The sequence below is a fragment of the Triticum dicoccoides genome, chromosome 5A (assembly GCF_002162155.2).
Source record: "Triticum dicoccoides isolate Atlit2015 ecotype Zavitan chromosome 5A, WEW_v2.0, whole genome shotgun sequence".
NCBI classification, from domain to species: domain Eukaryota; kingdom Viridiplantae; phylum Streptophyta; class Magnoliopsida; order Poales; family Poaceae; genus Triticum; species Triticum dicoccoides.
Window position 1 is genome coordinate 685,715,445 of NC_041388.1, and position 14,642 is coordinate 685,730,086.

The window sequence follows — 14,642 nt, forward strand, 5'->3', positions numbered from 1 at the left end:
TTCTCAGAAATATGATAACTACCACTGGATCAATTGCATAGTTTTCATATGAAAAATAAATATATTACTCCCTCCAATCCATATTAATTGTCGCTGATTTAGTACAAAGTTGTATGGATCAGAGGGAGTACCTGATCCTTGGAGGCGTCCTCTCGCCATTCCAGCTGAAACTCGTGCAGAAGCAGAGTGAGCAACCTTTGCAGCTCGGGCGGCACCTCCGGAGGAAAAAGCTTCGGAATCTCGGCCTATACGATGGTCTCATAGACACACTCACACACCTGCGGATCAGTACTCTGAAGCACACCAACAGCTGCAACCTGCAAGCCTGCAACAAAGAGATGTACTGTAGCATTAAGCACAGAGCGAGGCTGCTTTGGCATAAATGTCTCTGCACTCGGCGCGAGAAATGCGCGGAAGGAGAATGGAAAGGGGAGATGGGAAGCGGGTAGCTACGGACGGGGTCGAGCTCGGAGTCGGAGGGGAGCTGGAGGATGTCGCGGACGACGGCGTTGAGGCTGGGGTGCGCCAGAGCGCCTGCAGAATGTACTATACCGAGTTCTTGGCCCGCGCGCGCGGGCCAGCGGCGGGAGGGTGAACGTGCCCCCTGAGCGCCGCCGCCGATGTCGTCCCGTGTGGCCGCTCCTCCATCGCCGGCCGCCGCGTGCGGGGAGACTATGGGCCAAGACATGAGTAGCACATGCGGGTTGCTAGCGGGCTGAGATGAGTACCATTTCGTACCAGGCCCATCCATTAGCACCATGTCTGGCTCTGGCTTTCTCTCTTTCCCGAACAAAAAAGAAGAAGAAAAGACACCATGTGACACATGTGGTCTTTCTCAAAACAAAACAAAAAATGTGGCATATGTGGTCAGCAATCCAAACAAATTAAAAAATACAAAAATGCCCTCTAATCCCGAGCTCAAATGCTCCACTACCAGCAGTAAATTTGGCATTGTCTTGGAAAAAAAGCAGTAAATTTCACCCCCAAAAAAAACTATTTTTGGTTGAAAACTAGCATTGCTTAGTTTTCTTCATATATGCAATTTTGATGATGAAATCGCATTTGTGGAGGTCTAGGGACAATACTAAAATCAGCACATTAAAATGTTTTTAATAATAATAATATTTTGAAGCATTGATTTTTGTTCATCCCAGAGCATTAGGAATGTTTTTACTTCACGACAATGTGCACGTATGTAGAACATTCAACAATGTTTGTTGCCGAAAAATTCAGATTTTTTAGTATTTTTTTGATTTAACTGTTTATGAGGGTGCATTTGAGTTCAGGAGCAGAAAATCCACATCCGAGAGAAGAGACATTCTTCTACCAGCAATGTTTTTCGTAGTGGCGTATCTATATCTTCTTTTTTACAGTGGTATACTTACTCATATTTTCATATTTTAATATGTTTCTTCTACCAGCAGTTTGTCCCAATTTGCACAAAACAACTATTATTCAACTAATAGTGTGTTGATATGTCGTTGAAAATATAGAAAAGGCGAGCTGGTTGTAATTTTTTTGATATGTGCCCTTATGAATAGCCAATTTATTCACAATTATACATTCAATGGTTGTGGATAAATATGTACACTCTAGTGGTGACTGGTATTTTTTTCATTTGAGACATCCAAATTATTAATACAATTTCATAATAATTCATCCAATATTTATGACAAAAGATAAGATATAGACACTTCACCAATCACTCATCATATCCACGAATGATTTATGATAACTACCATTGGATCAATTGCATAGTTCTCAATTGAATGTCTTCTAGTTAGTACTAATTATATATTCCATCCCTTCGTTTTTATTATGTAATTTGTTCTTTAGGTGTATTCTAAATTATCAGGTATATTTTCCTTTTAACCCCATTAGAAGCCAATTCTACCCCTCCCGGAAAGACTGTTAAATAGCCACCGGTAATCAGTTCTCTAATCAACATTATAACCAAGGGTATTTTAGTTCAATCTTCGAATCAATGCCTTGGTCACTGTGCATAAAAAGACACCTAAAATGAAAAGTAAGAGACGTACCAATAAAGTAATAGGCCCCTAAAATATTTTTAAGATGCACCAATAAACAATTAATGCACCTATATATGTTCACAATCCAAATGCGAGCATGTGCATGAAGATGCAATATTTTTGTAACAATTAGTGTACACCTATCATCAGGCTCCACTAATTAATGTCGGTGGGCCATTGAAATCAACTAGCACCCACACATATCGAGCATGCTTACAATTATAAAATATAATCAAATATGTTTTTTGGGTAATATACTATATTTAATTTACTTTAAATAGTGTGGACAAGGATGCCTTGTGGTTACATTTGGTTGTTTATGCAACATTTTCAGTGATTTTTTTGCATTTTTCTGCTTTCGAGGTGTTCATGTTATTTGATTTTTTTTAGGCAATGTGTTTAGTTAAACATTAAATTTTACAACAATATGCATGTATCATTGTCAATAAAAAAATTTCTCGCAATATGTTTGACTTAATATACAATAGTATGATGTTTGCGGTAATGTCTCCACTCCAGCAATATCAAAGGTAGCAAAAATGTGTAAAAAGTGGTAACTTCTTATGGATGCCAAGGAGAAAAATGTACGTTTCACCTACACCCCCCTAGTTAAAAATGATTTGTGCGTGAGTGATCACTGCCTCAAGCAAATATGAAATGAGTTTGGTATTCTCACAAAAAACGGTTGAGTTTGCCAAAAAACAGTTATTTTTTCAATGCAAAAAAAATAGATGGAGTTTGTTCGCCGTTGATCTGACAACATAAATCACGGCTTCCAATCTAAAAAATCAAGCCCACACGAATATCACATCCGGTTGGCAAGAACCAACAATGTCGCATCACTCAATGACAAATAATTAATGTGGTCCCATAGAAAAATAAAATAATAATGTGGTACGAGCACTTAAAAACAAAAGAGTTAGATGCCTGGGTCCATAATGTGTGCTTCCCTGGTCTACCACTAATATCAAATGGTATCGTGTCTCGTTGTTTGTCTATGTAATTTCTGGCAATAACGATCAAGGGGTGATCATGGGGGCAGAGAACACGTACATAATCGGATTGGGTGCACACGAGATAAGAATTTACCTATGTTCTTTCGCACGAGGTGAGGGAATACCCCACTCCTGCATGTCTAATTGTATTGATGGTGATTGTCTCGCATGCGAGATGTGTTTGTTAGATGCCGACTCAGGAGGCCCCTATCTCACCTTATATAGGTGGATGAGGGGCAGTGTTAAATGGGTCTGAGTCGGTTTACATGACTTGTGCCCCAAGTAGATCTTGTCTAAGTATATGACTTAGAGTACAAGTAGATAGCGCCTTTTGTAGACCAACTTTCTGCCTGGTGGGCCAAATTCCAATTTGCTGGTGTACCCCTAGTATATGGCTCCATCATGGTTTGATTTCACGCCAATAATATCAAAGGTAGCAAAATGTGTAAAAAAAATTGCAGTTCTATTATGGACGTAAGAAAAAAAATCCACATTTCAATCATACTCCACGAGTAAAACATGATTTGCACACGAGCAATGCTATCTTGAGTAAAGATGAACTGCGTTCGGTATTCCTGCAAAAAGAAAATGGTATAGAATTTGGTAAAAATATCAATTATTTTTCTACATGAGAAACTTAGATAGAGTTTGTTGGTCGTTAACATAAACCGCAACTTCCAATCTAAAAAAAAGAATCAAACCCACACAAATATATCACCCTGGTTGGAAAAAATGGACAATGTCACATCAGTCAACGTCAAATAATGTTGTCTAGCGCAAAGAATACAAATAATAAATGTTGTCTAGCGCAAAGAATACAAATAATAGAGGTGGATGAGGGGCAGGGTTAAATGGGTTTGAGTTGGTTTACATGACTTGTAGCCCAAGTATGTCTTGTCTAAGTATATGACTTAAAGTACAAGTAGAGAGCGACTTTGGTAGACCAACTTCCTGCCTGGTGTATCCCTAGTGTATGGCTCTGTTATGGTTTGATTTCATGCCAATAATATCAAAGGTAGCAAAATGTGTAAAAAAAAATTGCAATTCCATTATGGTGTAAGGAAAAGAAATCTACATTTCAACCATACACCATGAGTAAAACATGATTTGCACACGAGCATTGCTGTCTTGAGTAAAGATGAACTACGTTTAGTATTCCCACCAAATGAAAATGGTATAGAGTTTGGTAAAAAAATATCAGTAATTTTTCTATATGAGAACATCAGATGGAGTTTGTTGGTCGTTAACATAAATCACGGCTTCCAATCCAACAAAAATTAAATCCACACAAATATATCACCCTGGTTGGAAAAAATGGACAATGTCGCATCAGTCGACGTCAAATAATAAATGTTGTCTAGCGCAAAGAATACAAATAAATAAGTAATATGGCAAGCAAAAAAATATAACATGAGATGCACGGGTGCTATAAAACAAAGGCCAGTATTGTCTGTTGGTCAACCGATCCTAGTGTAGGATCTATCTCGTCTAGAGCCGTCCGATTGTGTTGGTCCCAGATGCACGATAGATCGCCCCCTTGCGCCTCACTCCATGCACAATGGTCCCAGCCGCAACACACACTGACGCCGTGTGTGCCACCAGCCGCCTCGGACATGGCACAGTTGCAGAGCGCCACCAACCGCCTCGATCATGACATCATTGCAGCACTCCACAGCCAAACACTCGTGTCGCCTTGCAGCTACGTCGGTTGTTCTCGTAGCATCCACCAGCCGCGCTTGCGACGTCACCGGCCCATGGTCGAAGCATCAAAGCCCACCGATTCTAGCATCCGCTTTGCATTGTCGATGGACGATGGCTCCTCGTGAGCTCTTGCAGCAGTCAGCTCGCAACCGATGCATCGTCGCTTGCGGTTCCAACATCCATCATGTGTCGTCGCGCTGGTCGTAGTCCTTTCATATGCCGGTTCCAGCACCTCCGGGCACCAGCCCTAGCACCGCCACACTCCGGTTGCAGCATCTTGTGTGTCGTCGCAGCTCGCGATCGTACCGCCTGTAGCACCACCAGACGCCTATCTCAGCATTGTCGCATGTGCGTCGTAGCATCCACCCCTAAGTAGGGGATCCCGCTGCTCACGAAGCGACGGCGCCGCCTCGCCACTCACAACATCATGTCTTGGCTCTCCTCGTGTGATACCTGGCCATCATTGGCAACCACCGCCAGCACTGGCAGCCAGCCTTGCCACACCCAAAGAACAAAGGCAACCAGCTTCGCTAGCCTTGCAGGCAGCGGCGAGTCCACTAGGAGGGCTTAAACAGGCTCAAGCCTACCCTCCGGATAGCAACATTTTTTTACTACTAGTACTAGTACTTTCATCCCAGCTCAATAGTACATCTACTATCGAGTAGCAAACACACAACACCACACATGCATCACACATGCACAGCGAACAGGCACCACACACAAATGCCCAGCCTCTACTGTAATCACTAGTTCATGTGCTGTTAACTAATTTAGTGCCCATTGCAACTTATTTGTAAAAAAGAAGTGTACAAAAATGAGTATGCATGCATGTACTCCTCACACTGAACCTGAACCTATCCCAGCTAATTTGAACCGAGATACCCTTCCCTTAACTATAGTGATTGTAATCCCTCCTCCAACTTATATGGACAACAAGATGGGGAGATAATGATTATTTTGCAAGATAATTCAAATTTTGGTTCAAATATTTTTTTTAAAAATCCTAGAAAAAAATCTAGTTAATACTACATGTATTAAGTAGTAATTTGGGAAATTCTGAGCTTATTTTGATAAAAAGGTTAGGACATCATGTTTTTTTTCAAAAGAGAGCTTAGTTTTCTTGCTGTTGACTTTAGCCTGCCCTTCATTTTCTTTCTAGATTCGCCACTGCTTGCAGGAGTGGTGCGACCGCACTACTTCCACCTGGATTGGAGTAGCATATCTGCATTGGCTAGGTCGGTGCCACAATGCTAGGAAAGAAGGATGGCGCCGGCAGAAGCAGTTTATGAAGGACAGGATTGGCGATGGGGAACGAGGTACTCCCTCCGTCCTAAAATAAATGTCTCAACTTTGTACTAAGCTTAGTATAAAGTTATACTAAGTTGGGACACTTACTTTGTGACGGAGGGAGTATTTAATTTGATAGAAGAATTTGGAAGGTGTGTGGGAAGAAAAATGCTTGGTCTAGAAATTTTTTGAGGAGACGGATAAGGTTGCCTCAGTGGGGCTCAATGCATGGGACGTGGCGATCAGACGAGGGTGACCGATACAGGGCCCAGAGCCCCAGATTATTGTAAACATTAACCAAATCATACTTCACGAGCTGAACATAATTTATGCACGGGCATCACTACTTTGGTATTGAGCCCGGTAAAAACCAGTTTTCCCACGTGAAACAACTAGGTAAGACCGTAAGAGTTTATTGGTCATCTTATATATGTGATGACACAAATCACGACTTCCAATCCCAAAAGTTAAACCCTGTAAATTTGACAATTTTAACTTGTGAATGAAATCATTTCACAAAATAAACTACTTTAAAAAAAATCACTTAGCTGACTTTTTGAGTGACGCCCGACACGAAGGCGCTACACGCCTGGCCAGCGTTGCACCCCGGACTGCCTAAAAATTGCTAAGAGCTAGGCGCCATACTGTGGTTGCACTATAAAATGAAGCAACCACTAGTGCAACGCCTAGAAGCTAGACGCTACACTGTATAGTGTGGCGTCTAGCTCTCAGGCGCTGCACACTGACTTAGTAATTTTCGAATCACACAGATGCGACGTTGGCCAGACGTGTAGCGCTTATCTGTGAGGCATTGCACAGTGTAATGTGACGCCTTCGTGTCGGGCGCCACACAAAAAGATCAGCCGCGTGAAATAGTTTCACGAGTAGTTCATTCTGTGATTTAATTCGTCCACGGGTCAAATTTGTCAATTTTGGCGTTAAACCCACACAAATATCGCACCCCGATTGGCAAGAATCGACAATGTCACGTCAGTCGATGTCAAATAATAAACGTTGTCCAGCTCAAAGAATAAATAATAACAAATAGATAATGGAGCACGAGGAGCACGGGTGCTAAAAAACAAGAGGATTAGATGTCGACATCCATGACGTGCTTCGCGAGGTACCACTTGCAATAACCATTTTTGAACATACCGGCCGCTACCATGATTACCATTTTTTACATATACTGTCACTGTGATGCTGGGCCGGACCCGGACCCTCTTCTGGCTGAGTAGGCCGGGCAGCCATGGCGTACGCTGGACACACACCAGCCTGGGCACAGCGGAAGGAGCGGCCGCCAGCGCGCACGAGCTACAGCTGAAGCAGGGGCATGGGGATGGCGCATGTCGCCCTGGCAGCGGTGCTGGCCATGGCGGCAGCGGCGGCGACGGTGAGCGCGTCGCCGGCGCTGGGGGTCCAGCCGCTGTCCAAGATCGCCATCCACAAGGCCACCGTTCACCTTGACCTCCACCGCTCCTCCGCGTACGTGCGGGCCACGCCGGCGCTGCTCGGCGGCCAGGTACGTTAAGCTAACTGATCAGCTAGTTTATCAATATTCATCGGCCTAATCTGACCAACGGAACAGACGACGACAGCTCTCTCGGGCCATGCTGGCTTTGGGTTTGCAGTTTGGAATGCAATGGTCGCAGTAGAATAGTGTGCTAGCTGGATCTTACATCCACGGGCAGAACAAGCAAAATACAGTATTATTTAGGGACTAATAATACGTAAAATTGATGTAGTATTTGGAATATAATGGTGGAGCAGACCCATTGTCCATTGATCTGTCCTAGTTCATTTGCATCACAAATGTTCAGGGGACATCTTGTACAAAGTGAACCAACAATATAGTTTTACCAACTTTTAATTGAATGACCAACACAAAAATGCTAATCTTACTGGCTTAAGGTTACGATAATGTTAAAAAAGTTTGATTTGCCATGGTTAAAAAATACAACGTTCAATTTGTAGCGATATATATATCCCAAGGTTATGGGTATGTATGTATGTGTTCTCTCACCATTCACCTCCCCTCAACCCCAATTTCCAATCACATGATGCCACGTCAGCCTATAGTTAGCAACCCGGACTTATCCACGCGTAACTGTGGCATTATTGGTGACCCACAGCACCCAATGATGCAAAAAATGGTGACATACAGAGCCACTTGTCCATTAGATATGGACCCGGAATCCTATGGACCCCTGCCCACACTAGGATAGTGTCACTGTGGATACGCCGCATGACTTGTCGTCGGTACTGGCACTACTTTGTCCTGCTGATTCTGTGCATGTGTAGACAACAAAAGGCATCTTATTAGCTTAGCATCTCATTGTTGCACCGGCTTCACTGATTATTAAAGTAGCTACACATAAAAGCCAAAAGAAAGTGCAACAAAAAAAAAGGACCGTGACGTGAAGCCCCTATTTTTCTACAGAAAATTGCCATTGATCATCTACTACATGACATAAACTGTAGGTAGATATCGATTAAAAAAACAAATGTAAGCAACTCAGAATTTTGGGATGCATGCCTCTGACAGGACGAAGACACTGCATGGGTCACCGTCAAATACGGCTGGGATAACCCCACCCCCGACGACTGGATCGCCGTCTTCTCCCCCGCCGATTTCATGTAAGACCTTCCCCCTTGACATTCCAAATCTCCAAGCACGATGAATTCAAGCTGTAATCCATGTTGGATCCTCTGGCTCGTGTCTCCTGTGCGTATGCAGCTCGGGGACGTGCCCTAACCCCGAGAGGTACCCCGCCGAGCCGCTGCTCTGCACGGCGCCGATCAAGGTCAGTTGGTTAACTAACCAAGATGAAATTCCATGACAACCATCTGCCAACATGGCCATGAACCATGATATATTGAGCTGAATTGGCCGCTTGGTGTGTGACTGCAGTATCAGTACGCCAACTACTCGGCGAACTACCTCAAAGGTGGCAAGGGCACCATCCGGCTCCAGCTCATCAACCAGCGCGCCGACTTCTCCTTCGCCCTCTTCACCGGCGGCCTCGAAAACGTAACCGCTCCCGATCTGAACCTACTACCAAAGAGGATCTAACATTTCTAAATGTGAACACACTGTTCGTCGTGTATTTACTTTTGCAGCCGAAGCTGGTGTCGGTGTCAAAGGCGGTGGTGTTCAAGAACCCCAAGGCGCCGGTGTTCCCACGGCTGGCGCAGGGCAAGACCCACGACGAGATGACGGTGACGTGGACCAGCGGCTATGACGTCAGCGAGGGCTACCCGTTCGTGGAGTGGGGCATGGTCGGCGCCGCCGGCACGCGCACGCCCGCCGGGACACTCACCTTCAACCGCGGCAGCATGTGCGGTACGTACGTACTATATGTGGAGCATCAATCAACTCAGATCATGCATGGGCAAGAAGATTGAAGGTTCACCGTGCTATTTTGTTTTGTTTTGGTTGTTTATCCAGGCGAGCCGGCGCGGACGGTTGGGTGGAGAGAACCCGGGTTCATCCACACGGCGTTCATGAGGAACCTGTGGCCCAACAAAGAGTACGTCCTAGCTACAGATATGTTACCAAGGAGAATGATTGACTCGTCCTTGAAAAGTGCTCGAATGGTCAGCTTAATTTACCCAAGATCGGTTGGTTTGTGAATTGTGATTTAGGTGCTTCTACGAGATTGGGCATGAGCTCTCCGACGGAACCGTGGTGTGGGCTAAGTCCTACACCTTCCGGGCACCGCCAACCCCCGGGCAGAACTCGCTGCAGCGCATCATCGTCTTCGGTGACATGGGAAAGGTACAACTGAATGTGTCTCTCTTAATATGTATCGCATGCATGACAATTTAACTTCACTTCACAGATACTTTTTTTACATATGGTACACATGCATGGTTTGGTCTTTCTGCAGGCGGAGAGGGATGCATCAAACGAGTTCGCCAACTACCAGCCGGGGTCGCTCAACACCACGGATAGGTTGATTGAAGATCTGGACAACTACGACATCGTCTTCCACATCGGCGACATGCCCTACGCCAACGGGTACCTCTCCCAGTGGGACCAGTTCACCGCACAGGTTGCCCCCATCAGCGCCAAGACGCCCTACATGGTTGCAAGGTACATCATGCCATGACCATGTTGGTATGGAGTAGTGCCATGTTAACAAATGGCATGCTGGGAGCTTATTACTAATCCTCGCCTTGCGTGTGCAGCGGCAACCACGAGAGGGACTGGCCCAACACCGGTGGATTTTTCGACGTCGAGGACTCCGGCGGCGAATGCGGTGTGCCGGCCGAGACCATGTACTACTACCCAGCCGAAAACAGAGCAAACTTTTGGTAAGCGCCTAGAAATGGAATGGTTTCTTGTAAAATTCATATGAAAATATTGGGTGGTTAATTTCAAGTGACGAAATGGATGCCATCCATGAATCTCTAAGGTACAAGGTGGACTACGGGATGTTCCGGTTCTGCGTGGCGGACTCGGAGCACGACTGGAGGGAGGGGACTCCGCAGTACAAGTTCATCGAGGAGTGCCTCTCCACGGTGGACCGCAAGCACCAGCCGTGGCTCATCTTCACGGCGCACCGGGTGCTCGGCTACTCCTCCAACTCGTGGTACGCCGACCAGGGCTCCTTCGAGGAGCCGGAGGGCCGAGAGAGCCTGCAGAAACTGTGGCAGAAGTACCGCGTCGACATTGCCTACTTCGGCCACGTCCACAACTACGAGCGCACATGCCCGCTCTACCAGAGCCAGTGCGTCAACAACGAGAGGAGCCACTACTCGGGCACCATGAACGGGACCATCTTCGTCGTGGCCGGCGGCGGCGGCAGCCACCTGTCGGAGTACACCACCGCGATCCCCAAGTGGAGCATATTCAGGGATCACGACTACGGGTTCACCAAGCTGACGGCCTTCAACCACTCATCGCTTTTGTTTGAGTACATGAAGAGCAGCGATGGCAAGGTCTACGACTCCTTCACCATCCACATGGACTACCGCGACGTGCTCAGCTGCGTGCACGACAGTTGCTTCCCCACCACGCTCGCTTCTTGATTGTCTGGCCGTCATGGAGGGTCATGCAATAAAATTGGTAAGCCGCACAATCTATCTATATGTGCTAATAAACAAATCTCGGGGGCGTCAACCAATAAAATTGGTCAGCTGCACTATTTATACGTGCTAATAATAAGATCTTGTGGGTATGAGTTGGTGTTAGATGTGCGCATACTAATCATACAAGAGGCAGGTGTATGCTCATTATGCTTTGTAACTCCTTGATGTTATATTATGGATTAATAAAAGCATCACTTATCGAAATATAAAGCTACCTTCTTCTGTAGAATTCCCAAATTTAATTTGAATGTTTTTTTTTACTTTGACTTCACTCAGAAAAAATAAGTCTGTCTGATCGCGTGTTGTGACCGTACTTCTACTTTGTGTATGTATGTCATGTAATAGCATTTCCCTTCCATGTCTACAGTATGCATTGTGACAACGGCGAATCTAGGAGGTAAATGTAGGGCATGTTCAACTTCAAGGGCGCTATTTTTTTTGGGCATGAAGACAACACACAATGCACACACATTGCTAGGTAACCTAATCCGATGGTTTCACGTAACGCACACAGACCGCCAGGCAAACCTCCTATATCGCCTCCAAGTAACTCACCAGCAGGATTTGCACACAACGCCAAGCAACCTCAGCTGGTGCCGCCAGGTAACTCATCCGACAGGCTCACACAACACACATGCTCAATAGCATAGTGACATAATAGCTTATTTAGCAGATCCCCAAAGGGGTGATAAAAAAGGTTGACCTCTACAGGGCCAGACTAGTTTGGCAGGAAGATGAAGATATTAAAAAATATCACTTAGTGAAGTGGGAAACTTGTTGTTTGCCCAAAGATGTAGGTGGGCTAGGGATTATCAATTTAGAAATAATGAATATATCTTTGCTTGCTAAGTGGTTCTGGAAGACGGAGAATGAAGAGGGGTTATGGCAAAACATAATAAAAGGAAAATATGGGGGGACAAATGCCTGTCCAAGAGCACAAAAAGACAGGGTGATTCTCAGTTCTGGTCTAGCTTGATGAAGATCAAAGAAATTTTCTATAGTTTTGTTAAAAAGGAATAGGGAAATGGGGAAAATACCATATTTTGGGAAGATGTGTGGGTTGATGATAAAAGTTTAAAAGTAGCCTATCCTAGAATCTATGACATTTGTTTTGACCATAATATTACAGTTGTTGAGGCCATCCAAAAAGGGTGGCATGGATTTAGGTTCAGGAGGACTTTGCATGGAGAGACTTTAGAACTCTGGAAAAACCTAAAGAGCAGGTGTGAAGAGATTGAAATTAAAGGTGGCAAGGATAAGATAACATGGTCTCTCACGGCAAATGGTGTATTCTCAGTTAAATCGCTTTATAGAAAATTGGTAGCTGATGGACTTAGATTCTCACAGAAATTTCTTTGGAAAATCAAAGTCCTAGCAAAAATTAAGGTTTTTTGTGGTTAAGCGCTAGGAAAAGCATACTCACTAGAGATGCTCTGTTGAAAAGAGGGTGGAAAGGGGATAAAAATTGTGTTTTCTATGGGAAAGATGAATCTGTAGATCATCTGTTTTTTCAATGTTCAGCGGCTTCTCTAATTTGGAGCTTAATAAATGTACTTTCGGCTTGAGGCATGCTCCTATATCTATGCAAGAGTGCCTGGGTTCCTGGGTGAATTCTTTTGGAGAAGAGGATAAAAAACTTGTTTTGGTGGGAATTTCTGCTATTTGCTGGGCCTTATGGAAAGCTAGAAACGGGGTTATTTTTTAGAACAAGAGAATCTCTGATCCTATGAATATTATCAAAGCAATAACACATTGGTTGGTGGATTGGTCTATTTTGCAGATAAAGGAGCAGGAAAAAAAGGTACTAGAGCTAGGGGCAAGACTGCTAGAACGGGTAGCAAGTGAAGTCTATGTGGCTTCTCAAGGGTGGAGAATCAATATGCTGCGCTTGGAAGGATGAAGAACTCTTTCCTTGGAGGGTGTCTGGACTGCCTTGCTGCTTGTTTTTGCGCTTGTTTTAACCCTCTCTTTTGCATAGCTTGTAGCTTGGTTTCCATTTGAGTGTGGATGATTGTAATAACTTAGCTGAACTGTTATGCTCGGTGATGTTTGAACTAGTCTTCTGGGGGAGGTGAAGAGGGTGCTATGGCCTGGTTGTTGTGGCACACCCCCTTACCCCATCCCGTTAGGGTAAACGCTTTGGTTGCATCCTGTAGTTCGAGAACTGATGGTTTTCTTTAATGAAAATCGGAGGGGTGAAAAGCCCTATATTTCTTCAAAAAAAGCTTATTTAGCAGATCCACAATTGACTCTTAGAACAAGAAAAAAATTGAGACATGCCTCTTAAGAAATCACAGTATACCCACAAGGAAAATATCCTTGCAGTATTTCTTTTTCGGGATTGTATCTGATCTAATCATCATAAATAATTCAAATGAATCATTGAATACTTCATCTAAAATCTTATTGCGCAAATGTGCTTTGATGATCTTCATTGCTGAAAATATTCGCTCAAGTAATGAAGTTGCTACGGAAAGAAATAGTGTCAACTCGACTAGGCGATATACCAATTGGAAAGGTGTATGCTTTGTTGTTTGAAACAACACAAACAAAACAATGCAAATCCGTGTGAATTACCTCAAGATCACTGCCATTTGCTCCTTTCTTGAGCAAAAAAAAATCTTAATTTCAAGCTCATTCTTGATGACTTTGGTTACCTCCATTGTGCAACATGCAGCAAGGTCCTTCTGAATTTATGGTTTCCTTTCCTCTTATCAAATGCCTCATTCATGTCTTTCCTCTTGTATTTATACCAGTCCAAGAACTCACTAAGATTGCATGTGCCGATGAAATTGGAGGATTCATATTATCCATAAAAAGCTTCCCGTCGAGCTATGACATACCTTACACAATCCAATGACACACTCAAGTAATTTTTATGTTTTATCTCAGCCTCTTTATTGTAAGCATAGAATTTGGTAGACACATTTGCCCTTTGATTGTTAAAATCATCCCATGAGCCCCTAGAAATGTTGTGACTAGCTTGACCACCATCATGTTTCTCAAAATATGCAAAAGTTGTTTTCAAAAATTTGTAACCATCTATTGTAAATACAACATTTCCAAATATAGCGGCATGCGATGTTGTCTTGAAAATGAATTGGTAGAAGCAAAACGCAACCTCCTTTTTCACACTAACATTCCAACCAATCAAGCTTATTTAATCAATGCGATTGAGAATATATCTAAATTTTTCCATCCAACGTGACTTCAAATTTATGTTCAGTAGCTTTGTTTCTCCCATTCAAAAAAAATTCTTCTCACTTCAAGGCAAATTTCAGCGACATTATCTTCTATTTATATTCGATCTGCTGGATCACCTAAAGCCTGACTTGGATGAAAAATCAAGTATATAATGCCTTATTGTTGATTTGTGGTCTCATCAATTAGTGGATTAGTACTCTCATTTGAAATGGGATCAGAGTAGTGCTCTTATTTTTTAGAGTAGGGGTTGTATGTTCGCCATTGGGGTTGGTCAAGGAGGTGATTGAACTTCTTTGCAAACCAACTATGCAAAGTCATTCTCTTCATTTCA

The 14,642-nt window shown here is 43.8% G+C and overlaps 2 protein-coding genes across 2 annotated transcripts in view; one reads left to right on the plus strand and one right to left on the minus strand.

Moving 5' to 3' along the window:
• Positions 1-719, minus strand: part of LOC119304148 — a 1,663-nt gene extending 944 nt beyond the window's left edge. Inside the window, exons 1-2 of the mRNA XM_037581315.1 lie at positions 458-719; positions 132-325 (exon numbers count right to left, since the gene is read on the minus strand). Of these exons, the coding sequence (XP_037437212.1) occupies positions 132-325; positions 458-688 (425 nt within the window). The 5' untranslated portion in view covers positions 689-719. The remainder of the gene's footprint in view (positions 1-131; positions 326-457) is intronic.
• A 6,538-nt stretch (positions 720-7,257) lies between these two features.
• LOC119304147 (nucleotide pyrophosphatase/phosphodiesterase-like) lies at positions 7,258-11,317 on the plus strand. Its single transcript, XM_037581314.1, has 10 exons — positions 7,258-7,535; positions 8,559-8,650; positions 8,751-8,817; positions 8,925-9,044; positions 9,134-9,356; positions 9,462-9,543; positions 9,659-9,791; positions 9,904-10,109; positions 10,205-10,330; positions 10,432-11,317. The coding sequence occupies exons 1-10, from the start codon at positions 7,347-7,349 to the stop codon at positions 11,045-11,047; spliced, it is 1,854 nt and encodes a 617-aa protein (XP_037437211.1). The 5' UTR covers positions 7,258-7,346; the 3' UTR covers positions 11,048-11,317.
• The last annotated feature ends 3,325 nt before the right edge of the window (positions 11,318-14,642 follow it).

What these genes read in the sequence shown, in the direction of transcription:
- LOC119304147 (XM_037581314.1), top strand. Translation starts at nt 7,347, where the DNA reads ATGGGGATGGCGCATGTCGCCCTGGCAGCGGTGCTGGCCATGGCGGCA. An exon ending in CAACCGCGGCAGCATGTGCG is followed by an intron (nt 9,357 to 9,461) that starts GTACGTACGTAC and finishes TTGTTTATCCAG; the next exon opens with GCGAGCCGGCGCGGACGGTT. An exon ending in ACGCCCTACATGGTTGCAAG is followed by an intron (nt 10,110 to 10,204) that starts GTACATCATGCC and finishes TTGCGTGTGCAG; the next exon opens with CGGCAACCACGAGAGGGACT.